General features: G+C 38.1%; 1 protein-coding gene across 1 annotated transcript; it reads right to left on the bottom strand.

Moving 5' to 3' along the window:
* Positions 1-730: 730 nt before the first annotated feature.
* Positions 731-12,916, bottom strand: cusr (Copper-only SOD repeat protein). The gene is made up of 10 exons (XM_085459914.1): positions 12,722-12,916; positions 9,054-11,118; positions 8,451-8,550; positions 5,910-5,987; positions 5,633-5,737; positions 4,785-4,917; positions 4,550-4,664; positions 4,197-4,321; positions 2,021-2,101; positions 731-1,275 (listed from the first exon to the last, which is right to left on the bottom strand). The coding sequence occupies exons 1-10, from the start codon at positions 12,759-12,761 to the stop codon at positions 1,160-1,162; spliced, it is 2,958 nt and encodes a 985-aa protein (XP_085316040.1). The 5' UTR covers positions 12,762-12,916; the 3' UTR covers positions 731-1,159.
* Between the last annotated feature and the right edge of the window lie 7,575 nt (positions 12,917-20,491).

Here is a 20,491-nt window from a genome sequence, read left to right as displayed (position 1 = left end):
TTACACTCCATGACAAACCAATTTAAACTTTTGCGTATTGTGTTTTTTTTCTGGATTATTTGATCATTTTACCTCTCTCCCGTAACACTTTAAAACCTAGTGTATCATATTTGATTTGCTCTCCTGATATTTAGACTGTAGTATTGATATTTTAACCTTTGCCTTTTGGGGAGTTTTTTTTTAAACTTTTGAAAAACTTAAATGATACAATTTTAAGAATGATTGAAATACTGTATATTATTTTGGTGCAATCTTTTCAACTTTTTACCCACATAGATGGAAACTTGAGGTTGATTGCACGGCCTTTAAACTTATAAAAAAATATTTTTTTTTAAAGAGTTAAGTGTCAGTTTCTGCTCTTTGTGATCATCATCTTTTAGTTTTAGCAGGAATTCATGTGGTTTTTGAGCCAGACAGTTTGCGTGATGCTCACGTGTTGAAACTAAAACTAATCAAAATGTGGGAAACTGTCTGAATGTGTGGAAAAGAGTGAGGGAATGGGTGGAAAAGTGATATGCACTTTACCTGGACACCATGTTAATGAAAGGAATAACACTGCAGTCTATTTAATCTAATCATTAGGCATTTTGCAGCTATTTGGAGGTTTGTTTTGCTGGAATGAATTGAAAAAGTTAAAAAAATCTTATTTTGCAAATCTTAACAGAATTACTGTCCAGCTAAAAACTGCATCTGCAATTTAAACACATTTACTCTGGAAACTGACAAGGCATCCAAACATTATTGTACTTTATTCACAAATTTCAAGATATACACAAAATTTCACATGGATATTTGGAGAGTGCATACATGAAAAACAAAGTTAGGAGGTCAGAAGATACAATAAAACCACCCACCCATTAAAGAAACCAAATGACATAAATAGAAAAAAAATCTAGTTTGCAGAAATTTCTAAACATTAAACTCTTACCTGTTACCTAAGCCTTGTTACCTACCATTATTATTTTTATATTTATATTTTATATTTTTATAAAAGTAATGAAAAAAGGGAAATTCTTCATTGATTGAAATTTGTTTTTCAATGTAACAGATTGTGTTCATTCGCTTGATGATCACTGTTGCATTTGACAGACATTCTATTCACAATCTTTTTAAGGTCATGTAACCCCACTGACGGTGAAGGTGTGGCTGAGTCTCCGGGCTATAAATAAGTTGCTGAAGGCAGCAGACAGGCGAAGGCGAACATCAAGCCAAGAAGAAAAGTCCATGGCGTGAGGGCTGGACTTGGACTTGGACTTGGACTCGGACTTGGACCTCCTAATAAGAAATTAGAAAGGCATTCACGTTATTTGAATGACTAACAATGATCACTGAAAACACGAACTGCGACTGCAAATATTAGATTTTTACAGCTGACAGCACAGAGCAAAGATGAAAACTCAATTCAATTTTATTTATGTAGTGCCAAATCACAACAACAGTCCCCTCAAGGCACTTTATATTGTAAGGTAACTAGCACAAAGAGACTTGAACAGGCAGAAACTGTTGTCAGTCATGCCTGACTGCTCATCACTGTTTTTGTTACCTGTTAAAGTTCAGGTTTTCAGGTTATTTGCTGGGCTGGGGTCAGCTTTAGCATCACTCTGGTTCTTGGCTAGCATAGCATTAGCATGCTAGCAAAGCGCCATGCTATTTTCCTTTTTTAAAAATAAATGTAATGTCCATATCCACACTGTTGACTGGACCACTGTTTTTGGCGAACTGAAATCAGCCGATTGATTGTAAGTGGAAACGTTAAGTGATATCAGACTTGTGATTTCCAAGGAACTGAACCACTGGGAACTGATTCTCTACAAGGTTTGGTTCTCAGTTCCAGTCCCAATTAATAGCTCAAATGGCTTCCAAGTTTTTCAAGTGTTATGCATTATTTTATTGTTTGGATTGTAAAAAAGGACATCAAAGTGTCCTTCTAAATGTTGTCTAAATACATTGTTAATTTCATTTTACCAAAAGGCATTTAAAGCATAGTCAAAGCTTTAAGAGCGGTATAAAATGCACTTACTTGTACATATGTCAGACTCTCTGAAGACGCCCATTTTGTCACTGGTTTTGACAGAGCTCAGCAGGCCAGTGCTCACATTCCCTTTAGCATACAGACAAAGTAACAGTGCTTACTTACACATATACCAGTGTACTTAGCATACTTAGAGTTTCACTGTTTTGTTATACTTCACAGAAACTGCTAGTTCAATGGGTTATTATGAAATGTGAATCTTTGTTGTACTGAAAGTTATGTTTCCCTTGATGTCACTTGGCTGACAAAAGAAATGCCCTTTCAATATTTTGGCTTGAATCAGAAAATAATGCCATGAGAGCAATTTCCGTAAGCCAGTTAAAGAACTTAATCGTTTTATTCTAATAAAAATGATCCAGTGGTGGCCTTGTGTGGAATTATTGGAATAGTAAACTCTTCACCTTTTAGGAGACCTGGGATAGTATAAATGCCTGTCATGTGATACAGTGTGTGAAAGCTGTGAAATTCTCCTCAGTTACCCCCTGGGACAAAGGAAGGGACAGAAAATGAGACTCCCAGTCTCAAATTACTTTTCATTATTCCAGGTTTGCGGAAGATTTTCAATACCCATTATTGTTCATTGTATCGATGTCCTGACAAAAAGCTTGGCCAGTCTAAAGCAGCTGAACCATTTACTGACATAGATGCTGTAACATTCACGCAAGACTAACATTAATATTGATAATACGAACAAGGGAACACTCGGGGACAAAGGCATATGACTCACACTGCCCCCTCATATAAATAATATATACATATATTATAAAATCATAACATAAATCAAATAATATTCGATTAAAAGTATGAAATAATAAACAAGAATGGAAAAAGTCTAATGTAACAGCCAGGCAACGGGAAATTAATTATATCAAAGGCATTGTTTTAAGTACTTGGTACCTGGGTGGTGCAGTAGTTCTAGATCAGTTCTAGGTGAGGAGTTCTTTGAGGCTATAGTGTGTGCAAATGTTTTGGACTGAATGGTGAAGAAATTGTATTATGTCTCTTAATCAAACAATAACTCAGGTTTGATATGTCAGATATTTACAATAAAATATGATTAAAAATTTACATTTGCAGTCTGAAGTTTGACTGTTTGAAGCACCCAATGTTATTTGGGCCAAAATATCTTCATTAAATTGTCAAAACAATAAACATGACCCGATAATTAGCTGGCCTGTTTGATAGTTGTCCATCAGCTAAATGTCTCTGTGGTCATAATAAAGCAGGGGAAAATGCTTTGGCTTTTCATTCTAAATCATCTCATGAAGCAGAAGATGCATGTGAGTTCCCAGAGTGTGGCTTAGCTTTCCAGGGGAACTCCTTCAAAACGTGATTGCAGGCAGTTCATAACAACCAGGAAATTTTCTGTTGCATTTGCATAAACTGTCATGTTCTGGCTAAGGATCGAGTAACTGCTGGTGTGACACCGAATTCCTTCACGATACACAAGTCGGGTATAAATCAAAAATAAATGCTAGAAGCACATTAGTCCACGACTGACATTTTCAATCTTGGAGAGTCTAACACACATTGACCCAAAGTATTTGAATTCAATTTTCAAAATAATAAAAATCCTCTGGTAGATCACACTTATAGCCTGTTTGAAAACATCAGCTAAAGTTCTCTGTTCATAATAAAATAATCATTATTGCAGTGGGAAAAAGTTTCAGCTTGTCTTTATTTCAAATCATCTGATGAAGCATGTTGAATTCCTAACATACCTTGCCAAAGACACCTGTAAAAGACAACTGTCTGACATTATAGCCTACCAGAGGCTGTAGTGTACTTTGTATTTCTTCAACAAACTTTAAATTGTTAACAATATTCACTCTACCTACTGATAGCTCAGTAGGTAGAGTGGTGGCCCCATGATCGGAAGGTCGGGGGTTCAACTCTACTGAACGGCTACCCTGAGGTACCCCTGAGCAAGGTACCGTCCCTACACACTGCTCCCCGGGCGCTGCATTGGTGGCTGCCCACTGCTTCACTGGGTGAATGGGTTAAATGCAGAGGAACTATTTCCCTATGGGGACTAACACATACACATTATTATTATTGAAATACTTGTATTAATACTGACATTATGACACCTTCTCACATCATCGTGTTGTTCCTTTTTTTGGTTGCCAAATATGGAAGTTTGATTACATTTTTTCTGCCTTACCAGATATCATGAAGTTGACTTGCTGACATGTTCCCCCAGATACAGACTGAGGAGATGTGGGCAAGATAGTAACTCTTGCCAGGTTCATTTGCAGTACGTCAGCGACCCTGTTTCGGAAGTCATACCTGGACATAAAGACACCAACATCCACTTTAACGTCATACAAACACTTGAGCTCTACAACAACAACTATTTAATACAGCACTGATAAAAGGGTTATACAGTGCACTATGTACAGAACAGTTTTATAGAACGTCTACGCAAATGGCCTCCAGCAAGCAATTAAAGTGTCTTGAGTGATTTAGGATTACATGAAAAGTATTCATCATGCAGTATGTTGTAATTACACTCACCGGCTGAATGTAGTCACATTGGGAAACGTCTGCGCTGCTGATGGGGATTCAGGGAGGATGTCGGCACAGGCTGTGATGTTTTCTCCATTCTTCAGCACTAAAGATCTGAAGACCACTAATAACACACACAAAACATAACGAACAATTAGACTTAACAAAGTAAACTCACCTCTTTGGAGATTTTGAAGTTTTGTATTTGCTGTTATCACTGATCACATATGGTGACTCATTTCACCTGTGCTGTCTCCAGAGAGGCGAATAATGCTGTCAGTATAGAACTGTCTCTGTGTCAGGCTAACCATGCCATGTCTTACAGATATCTCCCCCACCACGCAGCTCAGTGGGTTTTCTAAAGAACAGGTGGGTCTCTGCAAGTGGAAGCGAAAGAAAGAAGTGATTTGCACAAGTTAGAGGAAGAGGAAGAGAGAAGTTAGCAATATTCTCCGGTTATTGACCAATTGCATCACTGGTCCCATGAAGTAAAAGAAATGTTCATATTATGTCTTATACATATATTATATGCTTACATGTAAACATTTGAAGAAAAACATGTAGAGATTATTAGATGAGCACATGTCAATCATGTTAGCATTACAATTATTTAGGCAGGTTTAAGTTGATCATGATCCTTTGCAAAATCTTTTTCATATAAAGCCAATAATTTGGTCGTTGAGATTATTTACTTTTGATAATTAGTGCAGTTTTTAGCATCTTTATACTATTATATACATTCATATACCCTTACAAGCATAAAAATGTACTATTATATTTACACTTTAAACTGATCATCTTCAGGGCAGCCTTTGAATCTTAAATTCAATGAAATTCCGAATTTTCAAACTGAGGAACTAAAGAAACTTGTAATTAGACTCAGACTGGCCCCTTATTACAATATGTGTCCCCAAACCGCCAGGAAACAGCAACCCTTCTGGACTTCCTTCAAGTAACTTATGGTCAAACTACCTGGCCAAACTCTTTTTTTCTTCCACTTTTTTTGCTTTCAATTTCTCATTTCTTAAGCGTGTTGTTTCTGTTTTATTTCGTTTTTGCGTCCTTTTTACGCAGATAAGATTAGGATCTCACCATCGATGTCATGTTGAAGGGATTGAATGTGTCTCCCACACTGTTGCACCCGGTGTCACTGGAGCCAACCCGATTAGTTGTGATGAACAAGGAAGCTGTTGATTTCTTCAGTTTGGGATAAAATACAGGTGTGAGAATGATGTCTTTTAACACATCTATCCCATTAAAGGCTTAAAGAGAGTTTCACACTGATGGGTGGCAGATGAACACTGAGTTTTGTGATGGTGGCCAATATAATTTTTTTGCATGCATGTAGATTATATAAAGCTGTACTTACATTATCCCCTGCAGATGACTTAAGGTTCACCTCCAGAGTAACATCGCTGCTACTCCCATCGAGGAACACCTGCTGTTGCTGGGATGAGGAAAACAAAGTGCTTACATTACAAAGAAGGAATCTCATAGTTCAATCGCAACTAAACACTTGCTTTGCTGAAGCATGAATGCCGTTAAAATGAACCGAGTATAGATTTGTGGATACTGCTGTCCACCTTTAAGTGTAAAGGTATTTCACTATGACATTTCATTTCACTTTTCTTTTGATTCTCAGTCTGTCTGAGTGAAACCACTCTATTTTGTTGCAGAACAACATTGATTACTCAAACTGCCTACTTCTCTTTAATCATATAGGCTGTTTAGAGATACTGCAATCTCTTCTCTCCATTAGTGTAGTGCAGAGCTCAGTATGGGGCCTCTGGAGGGCAGCTGCCAGAGACAGCTGTTCCCTTGGTGAGCTTTTAGTTTGGTGAAACCGCACGTACCATTAGCCAGCGGATAGATGCTAAGCTAATGCTCTCGTCCCCCTCTTCCTTTTGCTTCCTGTTGCAAGCTATCGTAGGCATAATGAATTCTGTCCAGTGCAGCAGAAATACACTGTCATGTTTTTGTGGCAGCTTGGCTCCAAATAAGTTAGCAATGATAAAGAAACAATTGTTCTGCTCTTAGGCTATCAGATATATTATACTACGACTCATTCACTCATCTCATTCAATTATAACTTCTTTTGTTTCTCTGTCAAACTGGTCTCAATACAGTATTTTACACACTGCTAGTAAGATTAGCAACCTTTTACAAGTGGGTAGCAGTTAAATACACCGCTTTAGATGTGGTGTATAAGATAAGAAAAGCTGCTGTCTTTCTAAAAGTTGAATCCTCTGTGGGAAATCATGCCTGTGATGTTAGCATCAGTGTGAGCTAAATATTAGAAATGTAAAACCTTTTGTTAAAATGTAAAATCCAAAAGAAGGGAGCTCATGAGATTAAAATAGCATATGCCTCACCTGATCTTGAAGCCATTAGTAATGCAAAGGAATGCAGTGTTAAATGAATGTAGTACACACTCCCTAACTTGTCTGATTAGATGGCAATCAAACTGGTTTTTTTTTTACATTTGTTGCAAGAGATAATTGCATGGCTTTGTTGTTGTTTTTTCCACTTCAGATATGTTCACTTGTTAAACACTTATTCATATACAGTAAGTCATTATCTTTTAAATAGAACCTTTTGTGTTAAGTTGGGGTCGGCTTCATCCTCTGTGGCCCCTCTGCTTTGGGGTGTTCCACAGGGATCTATTCTTGGGCCGTTATTGTTTTCATTGTACCTCTTGCCCCTTGGCGCGATTTTCCGAAAGCATAAAGTGCCATTCCATCTATACGCAGATGACTGCCAGCTCTACTTACCTTTTAGTCATTCTGATAGTCTCCCAACTGGACCTCTGCTTGACTGCCTTACTGATGTCAAAGCATGGATGGCAAAAAACGTTTTAAATTTTAATGATCGGAAGACAGAAGCAATTTTATTTGGCCCAAATCGTTCTTCTCATACTCTGGATGTTGATCTTGCAGCTTTGACTTCCCAACTAAAGAGTTCGATCACAAATCTCGGAGTTAAAATTGATTCTGCACTCACCTTTGATGACCATGTAAACGGGGTGGTAAAATCAGCATTTTATCACCTCAGACGTTTATCAAAGGTTAAGCTCTTTCTTTCCAAGCGTGACTTGGAAAGCGTTATTCATGCCTTTATTACCTCACGTTTAGATTATTGTAATTCTCTTTTAACAGGGGTTGGGCAGGGCACTTTGTCACGCTTGCAATTAGTGCAAAATGCTGCGGCACGATTTTTAACTGGTAGAAGAAAATTTGATCACATCACTCCGATTTTGGCCTCTTTACACTGGCTTCCAATTGAATTCAGGATCCGTTTTAAAGTCCTTTTATTGGCTTTTAAATCTCTAAATGGTCTGGCACCTGTTTATTTGTCTGATTTGTTGAAGCCCCACGTCCCCACTCGTTCCCTTCGGTCAGCTGAGCAGTTGCTGCTTTCGGTCCCAAAGTCACGGCTGAAACTTAGAGGAGACCGAGCGTTCTCTGTTGCCGCGCCGATGCTTTGGAATAACCTTCCTCTCCACATTAGACAGGCTGCATCAGTGCCCGTTTTTAAGTCTTTATTAAAAACCTATTTTTATTCCCTGGCTTTTAACTCTGTGGGTAACTGACATTTTTATTTTATTTTATTTTATTTATTTTTATTTTTATTTTTATTTATTTTTTATTGTTTTTTAACTTTATTGCTATGTCTGGTTTTATTACATGTGCATATTAGTATTGTACAGCACTTTGGTCTACCAGGTGTGTTTTTAAAGTGCTATATAAATAAATAAATGATGATGATGATTATTGTTTTGTGAGGAACCATTTAGTCACAGAAAAATAGAAATTATTGAAATTAATAGACCAAACGAAAGAAAGAAAGTAGATGAGAAACATGAGATGAGGGTTGGATGAGCACCAAACACTTTATCTGTAATGATTCTTACCAGTCTAACTGTCCCAGTCACTGTACCATTAAAGACAGCCTTGGCAATAACCCATTCACCATCTGTGAGTCTATCAGCCAAGATGTTGGCACACCTAATTCTGTAAAAAAACAAAAAACAAAACACATAAACTAAGAGAAACACAATTAAGATAAGAAAATCGTATCATGTTCTGACATCTAGGAGGATCTTCAACAAAGTATTTTGCTGAGTAATTCTTTGTCATGGCACAAAACACCAGGAAGTTATGTCCGCAACTGACATTTTACACTGGTGTCCTCGAAAGACTGACACGTTTTTGTTTCTGTGCCAGAAGTCGGTCTCTCAACTTACATATCTGGTTATTCTGCATAAGGACTTGCAACTAACCAGACCTTTCACTTGTTGGGAGTTGTCCCAAATGATAAATACTTCCTCTTTTTTGCAACAGATACCAAGTATTTAAAAATAAAAGATTAGCTAACAATTTTAGTTCTAAAAAAAAAGACGATGTGGTAACCTGTGTATGACATTGCTTTCTTTTCTTCCCTTTTAATTTTGTGCTGCGTTATGTTCTTTCTTTCTCTCTGCTAAGAACACAAATAGTAAAGTACACATTCTCACCTTGCTCCACTGACATTGTGAACCACCAGCGACCTTCCCACTATGCTGTAGGGTCCAGTCATCGACATGTCAGGGTCCATGTATACAGCTTCAAAGTTGTTTTGATCATTAAGTGTGCCGAACTTCCCGCTGATGTCTCCCATCTCATACTGGTCCACAGTGCCAACTCCAGGAGGGGGGGATTGTGATACGTTCCAGGCTAGTGGGTTGAAGTGGCCCTGGATGTTTGCATTTGAACAGGGCTCTGCACTGCCTGGGTTGAGGGGCAACACGTGGACATGATAACCACTAGCTATGGAGTTCAGGCTCATTAAGGAAACATTTATAGTTGTGGGACCTTGTGGCACAGCCCGGGAGAAACCCACTTGTCCATCAGAAACTCCAGGGCCAAACCATGTACCTAAGCTAGCTTTGGGAACTTGCACCAATGTGACATTGGCACAGGCTATTCTTGGCCCGCCTCTTTCTGCTTGATGGATGACCACAGAGCGGCCAATAATGCCGGGCATGGGCACCCAGGAGGTGACATCAGTGAAGAAGTATTTTGCTGCCACTACCTCTAACGTGGTTCCAAGATCAAGGGTACTGTGTTTGCCGGCGAGGTCTCCAACCTCACAGGATAGGGGACCAGATGGGTTACAGTGGAGGGAATAGCTGGCATCAATGGTGATGTTGAAGGGGTTCCAGTGACCTCCAGTTGTGGTACAGCGGCCTTGATCATCATCCCTCTCTGAGCTGATTGGGTAGACGTGAACATGCCAGTTGTGGTTTTTGGTTGGTGTTGTAGGATTTCCGTATGCCAAATTCAGAAATATGGATACATCAGAGAGGGGGTTGTTCACCAGCTGTGTGAACCAGACCTCACCAACCACAGGGCTTGAAAATATGGCTCTGCCTACAATAACCTCGCCTGGATAGCTGATACTCATGCAAGCAAACCTCGAACCATTTGGTTGGTGAATGACGACTGAGCGACCTACAATGCTGTTCTTTCCAAACAGAGGGAGATTGAAGTCTGTGAATGTCATGTCCACCATATTTTTGCCTGCTATGCTCCCGTGCTTGGCACTGAGGTCACCCACCTCATACATGTCATGTGTTGACCCTGGGACTCTTGGGTAAGTTGGGCTACTTCTGTTCAAACTAAATGGATTCCAGTGGTCACCTATACTATCATTTGAACACCGGTTTGTTAATGACCTAACAGGAAAATCGTGGACATGGTAAAAGGCAACATTGCTCTGTAAATTGGTCAGATTGACACTCAACTCTGTGAGATCAAAAGGGGAAGCCTGACGAAAACTGAAGTATCCTTTGATCCCATTCATGTTCACATCAGCTCTAACCTGTTTCACTGGCACATTATAGATCTGAGCACAACTGAAACTTGACCCCACCCTAAGGAAAAGAAACCCATTTGTGGTTTGGAAGCTACTGAGGTCCAGACGGGATTTCTGGAGCTGCAAAGGGGTCCCGACCTTTACGGAACCCAGAGGAGTCAAAGATGCATTATTTAAGCTTTTAAGTAGAATATCACAGTTTGCAACAGTACTTGTAGCTCTATAGAGCGTGACATTAGTTTGCGAGGCATTAACTTGACCGATCGTCACAAGATCTGCAAGAACCCTGGAGCTGGCGTTATCCATGTTATAACGGATATAAACGTTACCCGCGATGGGCCCATAGAACCTGGCCTGACTAGTTACGAGGGTCTGACCTTGACTTACAACTGTGCATACTTTAGTTCCGTTACACGTTTGCAACGACAGTGAGAAGTCATCAAGGTTTTTTCTTTGCGCAAAGAGTTCGGACACATTGATGTTAGAATTTGAGGCAAGATCAGCAGTAAAAGTGAAGACGCTGGAGCCGATATTTTGTTCAGAACAGGGCTGAGCAAAGTGGCCATACATGACGGGAAACTCGCTGAGGGAAATGTTTACTGAACGACAGGATCCAGCCCCAGACACGTTGACAGTGGCCATCTGAGACATTGAGTTAAACTGCACCAGCCCAATGACTCCTCCCATGTTCAAAGGTGCCAGAAACTGAACACAGGAAATGGAATCTGAAAAAGAAGACAAGGAAAAGCTAATTGCCGCGGCATTACTACAGCTGTCAATGCACAAGCACTGAACAAAAAAACCCCAGCACAAACATCCTTAAAAGCTTAAAAAAGGATTAAAAAAGAAATCCCCTCAAGACATATTACAACCTTGACATGACCAAGAAGTTGAATATTTAATATACTAAGAAGTCAAGTTTCTAATCGGTCTTTTCTGAACTGTACACTGGGCCTCATCTGATTTCCAAAGTAGCAGAAGATTTTTCATCCACGTCTTACAGTAAAAAACCTTGAATAAAAACGAACACAAAATCAGCTGTTGACCATAAACATGTACCTGACCTTTACACCCCCACATTTTGTAATAATATAAAAACACCACACTTTATGTGCATTAGACAGAAATGATGAATATTCCACTTAAGGCCAGATTGTCTGACGAAGGTATGAAAAAACACAGATAACAATTGCTTAGTTGTGTGTGACCAGTCTATTTAAGAAAATATGAGCGCCACACAGGTGGCAGCACAGTAGTTTCTGAGAAAGTCAAAAAAATAGTTACATAATATGATAATGTGTTTATTAAAAAATATGGGTAGATAATTTTGTTGGGAATATAACATTTGTCTCATATGTAGAACAAATTTTATATTCCATTTGTAGAAACACTTTTAAAACATTTTTACCATATAGTAGAGAACTACTTGATAAGTTTGTATGCATAAGGTAGAAACACTGGTTCACATTTGAGTTTCTGTTCCCAATTATCTGTTACCACCAGCTTTCATTTCTTTATGTTATTCAGAGACTAAAATGGGGAAATTCTACTTTTACAATGTGTTGCCCTGGTATAAATACCTTCTAGTAGCCCTATTTTGATTTCCATTTCCATTCTAATTTAAAATGACACTATATTGATTCACAACAAAAGAAAATCACCCTCTTTATTTTCAAAGCTTCTATAGTCAAGTGAGTAGAAAATCTCCCATTATTTAGAGTGAAGTGGTAAAATCTAACATAACTGTCCTATAACTAGTTAGTTTTAAGGTGTAAGTGTTGACATACCAGAGCAACAACAGATTGGGGTCTTTTTGCAAACCCAAAACTAAATATTCATTAAATACCTTACACCATAAGTAGGTACTATTTTTCTCTGGATCACCATCCTGCTCTGACAATCATCTTGTAATAAGCCTGATTTTCTTTTGAAAATAAAGCAAGTGACAGATGGGAATATGGTTGACAAATCAAAAGGCAGCATGTTCAATGCAGTGTATGTAGACCTCTAATGGCAAATTTCTTAACTAGTTTCAAGCGGTCAGAGTTCAACTTTAACATCCCCTGTAAGAGATGCAGCATACTAAGCTTTGATCTTGAGCAGCTCAGATATCTACTGGATGACTGACTTCAAAATACATTAATCATTACAAACAGTTGCTGTTAAATGATAACTATTTGGCAACATACTTCTAACACCTTTCTTTGAAAAACATTCATAAGAAGAAAATGAGCACATGTGAGTTAAAATAAACTAGGTTGCTCAATACATAAATCATTCATAATGTCCATTTGGCCTAACTGGATAAGAAGATTAAAAATTACTCACCAAGCAAAAGAAACAGCAGAGTAGCACTGAGAAGGGACATGTTGTCAGATGTGTCTAAAACACAGAATAAACAGAAAATATTGAAAGTGCAGGTTTGGGGGGGAAAAGTCACAGCAGAAAAAGTTCAGTTATGGCAAATTAATGGACAGACTCTTGGTATGTGTCTCTCTGCTTTCTAAGAGTCTTTCATGTGTGACTCAAAAGCATGCAGCCTCCCTTGCACTTCTGTTTATAAGCTGCAGTCTGTGCTCTCCCAGCCTCTGATTGGTCCTCAATTGGGGAACAGTGTCTCATTCACGTGGGTAGGGGAGGGATGTCTGGCAGGATGGTTAGAGGCGGCTCACTTGATGATGTTCATTTTACGGAAATGTACAGGCTTTGAAAAGAACTTAATGGCCTTACTAATGTATTTTAAAATACAATAGTAAGCTCAAGAACATTTTTGAGACTTAAAATAATAATCTTTCATTGTGGACTGAGTTGAAAGTTTCTTAGTCACAGGATCTATTACACGTTGCTCTTTGTAGCATGCACCATAACATTTTTTAATGTCTCTACCTAAAATCATAAAAAATAAACGCAGCATGAAAGAAAACAAAAAAATGCAGCAGATTAAGCAGTTTTGATTTATTTTTTTAACTGTTTTTTTTTTTCATTGTGATCTGAATAACTTGAGCAACAACAAAGGAAGTTTAAAGTTCCCAATGTTAAACTCACAGAGGAACTTTGAAGTGTACTCTTACACGAGAGCCACAGCTCTTTGAACACGCTAATGCTTCTACATTTCTACTTTAAAATTCCCCTTTTGCACCCTATTTCTACCTCTTCCCTTTTTTCTACTTAAAAAGTATACGAAAACCAAAACTGCTACTCTGACAAAGTTCAAGGGAAAAACTGAATAGCAGAAAATAGCAACTTTATTTAAAAATAGCAGCTTAATGGCCCATCACCGTATACAGAGAGTAGGCAATCGTAGCTCAATATAGGCAACTGGAAGGGAAGCAGATACATTAAAGTCATGGTATTGTTAGTTGCAGTATACGCAGAGTAAGGTGAACTTCCCCACAGAAGTGTGGAAGAAGAAGGATAGTGGAATAACATATTAGAAGAACTTGAATGAATAAAAAAAAAAAAAAGAAATCTGTGTCTTTCCTCTCAGTTAGCTCCATTTACTTCTGTGTGAAGAAGTTGTCTTAACTGCAAAAGACCATGATGGACATGATTAAAACATATGCCACAAATAACTCCCCAGTTATGTGTAAAAGACAAGACGATCATTTTGAAGCAAGCAGAATCATAGTGTCATGGTTTGGTTTAGGTTTCCCACTCAAAACACTTCACATTCTTAAGACATGCTACAAAACATGGATAAAGCTTAAAGAGCAAATAGGCTCACTTCTGTCACTGACTGATAGAAATAATCTTTTTAAAAAAAGACTTTTTGCTTCTAACAACTACTTTACATGAACGTTGCCTAATTTAATCTGTTCTAAACACCTTGTATTTGTACGCACACAGAGACGTTAATTTCCAAAGTAAACACACAGAAGATAACACTTCCAAGAAGAACTCAGATACCTCTAAAAACATGTTTTGTCACATAGATTTACAGGATCTGGCACTAATGTGAAAATGACTTTGCAATTACTCTGAGAGTTCATTGTTATGCTGCATATGACGGCATGAGGAAAAATGTCAACGACACAAAGCATGTGAAGCCTGTTCAGATGTTTTTAAAGCTATCATTGATTAAGCCAACAGTTAAGCAACTGCGCCTACATTATTCACACCTCATTCATAAATTACTCTAGGTGGATGATGATGGTTAACATGAATTTACTGTCACATATCAAACAATGCTTTATATTCGGCCACAGTGTTCATCCACGTCACGTGTTTTCTTGCATCAGATGTTGGAAAAAATCTTTTTCTAAGTCTGATCCGGTGTCCTAATGAATCAAAGTCACTTCAGATCATTTAGCTGGTGGTCATGAAATTACTGGAAGTAGCCATGAAAGTTAGAACCAGGGTACTTTGGTACAGTATTTTTCAAATTGTAAATTGAAACTGCAAAGTTCATAAGAAGTTTGCGCACGCAAAAAAGGAAGCACGGATTATATGTAGGAATGTTGTAAATTAAAATTTATAGGTTCTCCACATATAAAATCTCCAACTTGTACCATATATAGTTTTTAAAAAGCCTGTTATTGTAACAATAAACAATTTCAGCTAGAACTATAATTTTAAGCAGGCAAAAACATACAGGTCGAAAGACATTTATGTTGTGTTACATTCACACTTTGTCAGTTTATGGAAGGATGAGGTGCGCAGCAAAGCCTGTATGGTACCCTGATGTGAGAGCCCATGAGCTGTTTCGTGTACTGGAGGGCCTTTGAAGAGGTTCAGGTGTCTCTGGCTTGCTTTGGTCACTGATTGCAGCAAAGACTTGAATGACGACATGGCTGTGTATACACAGGTTTGTCACACTCACACACACATGAGTAAAATAAATAATGACTACTAAATATAGGGAAAACGGAAAGAGGGCAGTCATAGCAGTTACAGTAATAGCAGCACAGGATGGATGAGAGCGCGGTAAAGTTAGAAAAGCCAGAATAAAGAAGGATTTTCAATATCTCTCCTCTCACTTGACTGCAACAACTGTAGTTTTTTGTTGTTGTTTTAAATTATAAAGAACTTTTGAAGAGGATATGAAAAGCTCTGTTCTAGGATGCCCTCTGGACCCAGTGGAGGTGGTGAGCAGTGTTGGTCAAGTTACTTGAAAAAAGTAATCAGTAACTAATTACCAATTACTTCCCCAAAAAGTAATCCCGTTACTTTACTGATTACTTATTTTCAAAAGTAATTAATTACTTAGTTACTTTTTAAAAACACGATTTACAACCTGAAGAGGTGATAAAGCGATAGATCTTTCAGCCCAATTCTACATTTTCTACATAATCCATCATACAAAATGTAATCAAATGGAAAAGTCTCTTTTTTAAACTTGTTTTATTAGTTTTAACCTTTTAACTTTATGCATCAAGCAAAAATTTAATTATATGCAACATTCTCTGACTAGAAGAAATTAGTTTAACATTTAAACTTATTTTCTGCACATTCCAGCATATAATTTTTTTTTGTGTGTGTTTACACTCAGTCTTTCAAATAGATGCAAGTAAAACACAGCAGAAAATAAATAACATCAAAGACTAGCGGTCCTGTTGCTCTATTTTCACCTGTAAAGCAGGAGTGGAGTAGGCGGAGGTTTACCCTGGTGCAGGTGTGCCGCAGCGGTCAGTGGAAGAATCCACGAGATTCTCTGTGAATTTCCCATTACGTCGTAGCGCACTCGGTGCTTGCTTGGAAGTTTAGGGGTTTTTTCGCTGTAAAAAGAAGTTTTCTTCCTACGCACAATGGACGCTAATGTTTTTGTCACTTTTTATGGAATCAAACCCAAAATAAGGCCAGTACTTCCACGCTTTAAACGCTGCACGCTCACACTCTCTCCCGCACTCGATATATGATCCATTGTTGATCTGCACACAGCTGTTGTCACCAACGTCGCACTCACTTATGTCACTGTCATGAGACATTCTCGCAAAAAAAATAAAAAAATCACGGTTTTAGTAATGCAGCGTTCCTACTGGAAAGTAACGGTAATCTAATTACCGTTTTTGCAACAGTAATCCCTTACTTTACTCGTTACCTGAAAAAAGTAATCAGATGTAACGCGTTACTGCCCATCTCTGGTGGTGAGTGACAGGAATGGTGGCTAAGCTGTCATCCCTGTTGGACAACATCTCCCACCCCATGCAGGAGACTGTGACAGCACTGAGCAGCTCCTTCAGTGGTTGCAGCACCCACGATGTGGGACGGAGAGATTTCGCAGGTCTTTCCTCCCCACTGCTGTCAGACTCCACAACAAAGACTTCAACTGATCAAACACACACATCCACACATGTGCAATAACACTAAGTGCAATACTCTTTTCTGGCATCGTTGTATTTTTACTCAGTTGTATGCAGCATTTGTATTCTATTTTTATCCTATTGTATATTTTATTCTATTTTATTCTACTGTATATAGTATTTTATTTTATTCTGTACAGTTGTGTACTGTATTTATTCTTATTATATTCTAATTTTGGTTTCATAACTTTTGCACTGTCCACTTCCTGCTGTGACAAAACAAATTTCCCACGTGTGGGACTAATAAAGGTTATCTTATCTTATGAAGATTTTTTAGTCCAGAAACAGTCCTTTGACTCTGCGTTAAAGATAAGATACTCACTGACATTTTGTTGTAAGGAATATTAATATTAAAACATCATTCCCCACTCAAAAACGCTCAAATTCTGACACAAAGAGAAATTAATAAAATGGATTATGCTGTTGGGGGAAATTAGATATTTTCTCTCGAGCCTTTTTGTGTCTAACCTGAATTTTCTGAAAACATGAACATTGCCCAGTTGTGTCCATCACATGCCAAAATAAATAAATCAACAAAAACTACTTTAACACCTTAGCAGGTGTTCAAATGACATCAATTCAACTTCAGATGAACTACAAAATATTACATTTATTTATATTAAATAAATATATATAATAATCATAAAATCAGATGTAGCATGTGAAAAAACTCCCCCCTGACACAGTAGCTTGTAGAACTACTTTAGAGAGCAACACGTTTAAGTAACATCCATGTTTTCTAATTGTTTCTTGCATGATTGTGGAGGAATTGTGGCTTCACGTGTCCCTTCTTCACCCTTCTATGCAACAACACTTGCTTCTCCAAGGCCATTCACACTTGAATGCTCCCAACCAGAAAAACCAAAAGTTCTGATTTCATAGATGTGGTCACATTTGCTGATCCTCAGTTAAACTGCTAAATAATAACACAGCGTAATAGGTAAAGTTTTCTAGTTCATTGGTGATGTATTTAACTAATTTTAAGACCTGCCAAAGACCTGATTATTTTTTAAATTATGTCCTGACAAATAAAATATTAGAAGACAAAGAGGCTGTAAATTATTTTTACGATGTCTGTAATGCAAGCTGAAAAACGTTTTGATATGCATAAGGATATTTTTTAGAGCACTACGGTCCCTCTAAAAACAAGCAGTCTAACCAGGGCTCATGTGAAGTGATGCAAATTTTAAAACATTCCCTTTACAATTAACAAAACGATTCTCTTATAATGGAGCCCATTGTTAACATGTTGGTAAGATGCCATCATATTCCAAACAATCTCCGAACTTCCCGTACGACGGGTACTCAAAGTCACTTTCAGTATCACTGTGGTTCTATGATGATTGATTGGTGTGCAGCACTGTATGACAATGACTGGCAACGAATGCCTTTAGATGAGTTAACAGATTTTTTGGGGGTTATACAGTGTGCAGCCTCACATGACACTCAATGGCAAAGAACTGGCTCATACTACGGGGTGGGGTACACTAGTCTATGGTAGGGCTGACAGCAGGGGTCCTGCAGGTTTTAGATATGTCCTTGATCCAACACCACTGATTTAAATGGCTAAATGACAAGGGACTCTCCACCATTTGACCTTAGAACTGAAGAAGCTTCTCGGATGAGAGGTGAAACGTCTTCAAGCAACTTAAAGAAGTCCAGACGCTTTTCTTTACAAGCTCCTTTGACTACGATGACCTGGATGACTGAGAACCTTCACAGACAAGATTAATTGAAAGCTTTTTATTTGTATCATTAATCCAGGGATTCTGAATGATTTAATAACAGTTACAGTAATCCACATTCTTATGCCATAACAAGAATTATAACTGAAATGTACTTTCTTAAAGCTTTTCTCCAAATATTTAAAAACTGAGCTAGTATTCAAATATCCAAAATGCATTTCCGCAAATCAAAGTAATCTGGAACTGATATTCCAAATTACTAACATTTGTACCCCCAAAACGTTGCATTTTTTCACCATGTCTTTTGAGAAACATTTTTGTCATGAGGTCCATTCTGTACTCTGAATGATAGCATGAAAGAGTGAAACTATATCATATGACTTATTGCTGTATGCACAAGAAAAATGTTTCTGCATTTGAGGAATTGAGAGTAATCTTTAAAGCTTAGATCATTTAAGGTGGAAATAAATATGGAAGTTTCTGAGCAGCAAACAGGTCTGACTGGAGGAGGATGATAGAATACGACATCTTAGTAGAGGTAGTCCATCGTAGAGGAAATAAAGGCTGGATCGTGCATCAGTTTTGCATGTTGCAGCAGCTTGCATGCTTAAAATTTGCTTAGATGCAGCAGATAATGTAAAATTTAATTCTGACATTTGGAAAATGCAGTTTTTGAACATACAAATTGGCACTTAGAACGTTATACTTAGCTCATAAGACTTTACACCAGCGAAACTACGCATGATTCTGATATTTTTTTCCTCTGTTAGTGCTGTTAAGATTTGATTTTTAATTATTTTTCCTCTTTGGGCTTTTTTAAACCTTTATTCTGTAGCAGTGAACAGTAGAAAGAGAAGAGAGACAGCATGAAAAGACATGCAGCGAAGGACAAGTCAGACTGGAACCTGTGCCTCATGCCAAAAGTTAATTGAAAAAAATCTTTTATTCATTCTAGTTATAAATTGCTGTCGTCCACAATTTCCACAATTTCATTCTACTATGTAAAATGACAAAAAAGATCTTTAATCCATTTAATCCTTTTTGCTTTTTGTCTAGAAAGAAATGGAGAGTGGCCTTTGTTGTTTGTATGTGCGTGTATGTGTGTGCATCTGTGCGTGTAGAATTGGGAGCAGTTGTTTTACATTGATTTTACCAGTAGATGGAGTCAGCGTAGCGTGAGTTATGCGTTTTTCTTTCTGCTGAGGTTACTGTTTGCTGAATAAGTTTTCATCCCATGCATCTATCCATCTATTAATCTATCTACTACGGGGTGGGGTACACTAGTCTATGGTAGGGCTGACAGCAGGGGTCCTGCAGGTTTTAGATATGTCCTTGATCCAACACCACTGATTTAAATGGCTAAATGACCAACTCCATGTCGAAGTTGAAGTTCTCCAGAGGCCTTGCAACGAACTAATCATTTGATTCCGGTGTGTTAACCCAGGGTGATGTCTAAAACCTGCAGGACACCGGCCCTCGAGGCCTGGAGTTTGTGACCCGTGGCTTACACAGAGAGACACACGTATAGCTAATTTAGAATCACCAGTTAAACTAACTCCAAGCATATCTTTGGACTTTGGGAGGAAGAAAACATGCGAACTCCGGCTGGCGGATACAAACTTAGGATAAACCCAAGTACACACATCATCATCAACTATCATGATAATTTAAACAGCTCCACGCAGAGTGCCAAAGGCAAGCTTAACATTACAGAACAGTGCCGTTCAAGTATATCGTACAATAAAGAGCAAATAAGTTAACGCCCACATGTAACAGTATTCCCAAGAGACATATTTAATTTGTTAATGTAGTGTGCATGCAGCATGCGAATAATCTACAGACACTCACAGCATATTTAAAACGTCCAAAATCTATTTTAAAACTAATGTTTATGTGATTAAACCGTGAACCGTGAAACAGAGCTTTTATATTCACCTTCTGGTTGAATCAGGTCAAAATATAAATAATACACGTCAACAACAGCACGCCTGGATCACGTGCGCTCAGTCTCCTGCGAGGGATTTGCAAAAAAAATGCACCGCCTACTTCAGCACATTTCACTTCCTGCTATATTGTGAGCTGATGTCGTGTTTCCGCTTCAGCCGGCATATGAT

Source organism: Copadichromis virginalis, linkage group LG6 (genome assembly GCF_057382275.1).
Source record: "Copadichromis virginalis isolate Kocher_CV1m ecotype Utaka linkage group LG6, C_Virginalis_male_GT1.1, whole genome shotgun sequence".
In the NCBI taxonomy this organism is placed as follows: domain Eukaryota; kingdom Metazoa; phylum Chordata; class Actinopteri; order Cichliformes; family Cichlidae; genus Copadichromis; species Copadichromis virginalis.
Note: the sequence above shows the minus strand (reverse complement) of the source record. Positions and strands in the feature narration are given on the sequence as shown.

Coding starts and splice junctions, on each gene's coding strand:
- cusr (XM_085459914.1), bottom strand. CDS start 12,761: ATGTCCCTTCTCAGTGCTACTCTGCTGTTTCTTTTGCTTG. Junction 5,988..8,450: donor TGACTGGGACAGTTAGACTG/GTAAGAATCATT, acceptor TCCTCATCCCAG/CAACAGCAGGTGTTCCTCGA. Junction 4,918..5,632: donor CCTTCAACATGACATCGATG/GTGAGATCCTAA, acceptor TTCCACTTGCAG/AGACCCACCTGTTCTTTAGA.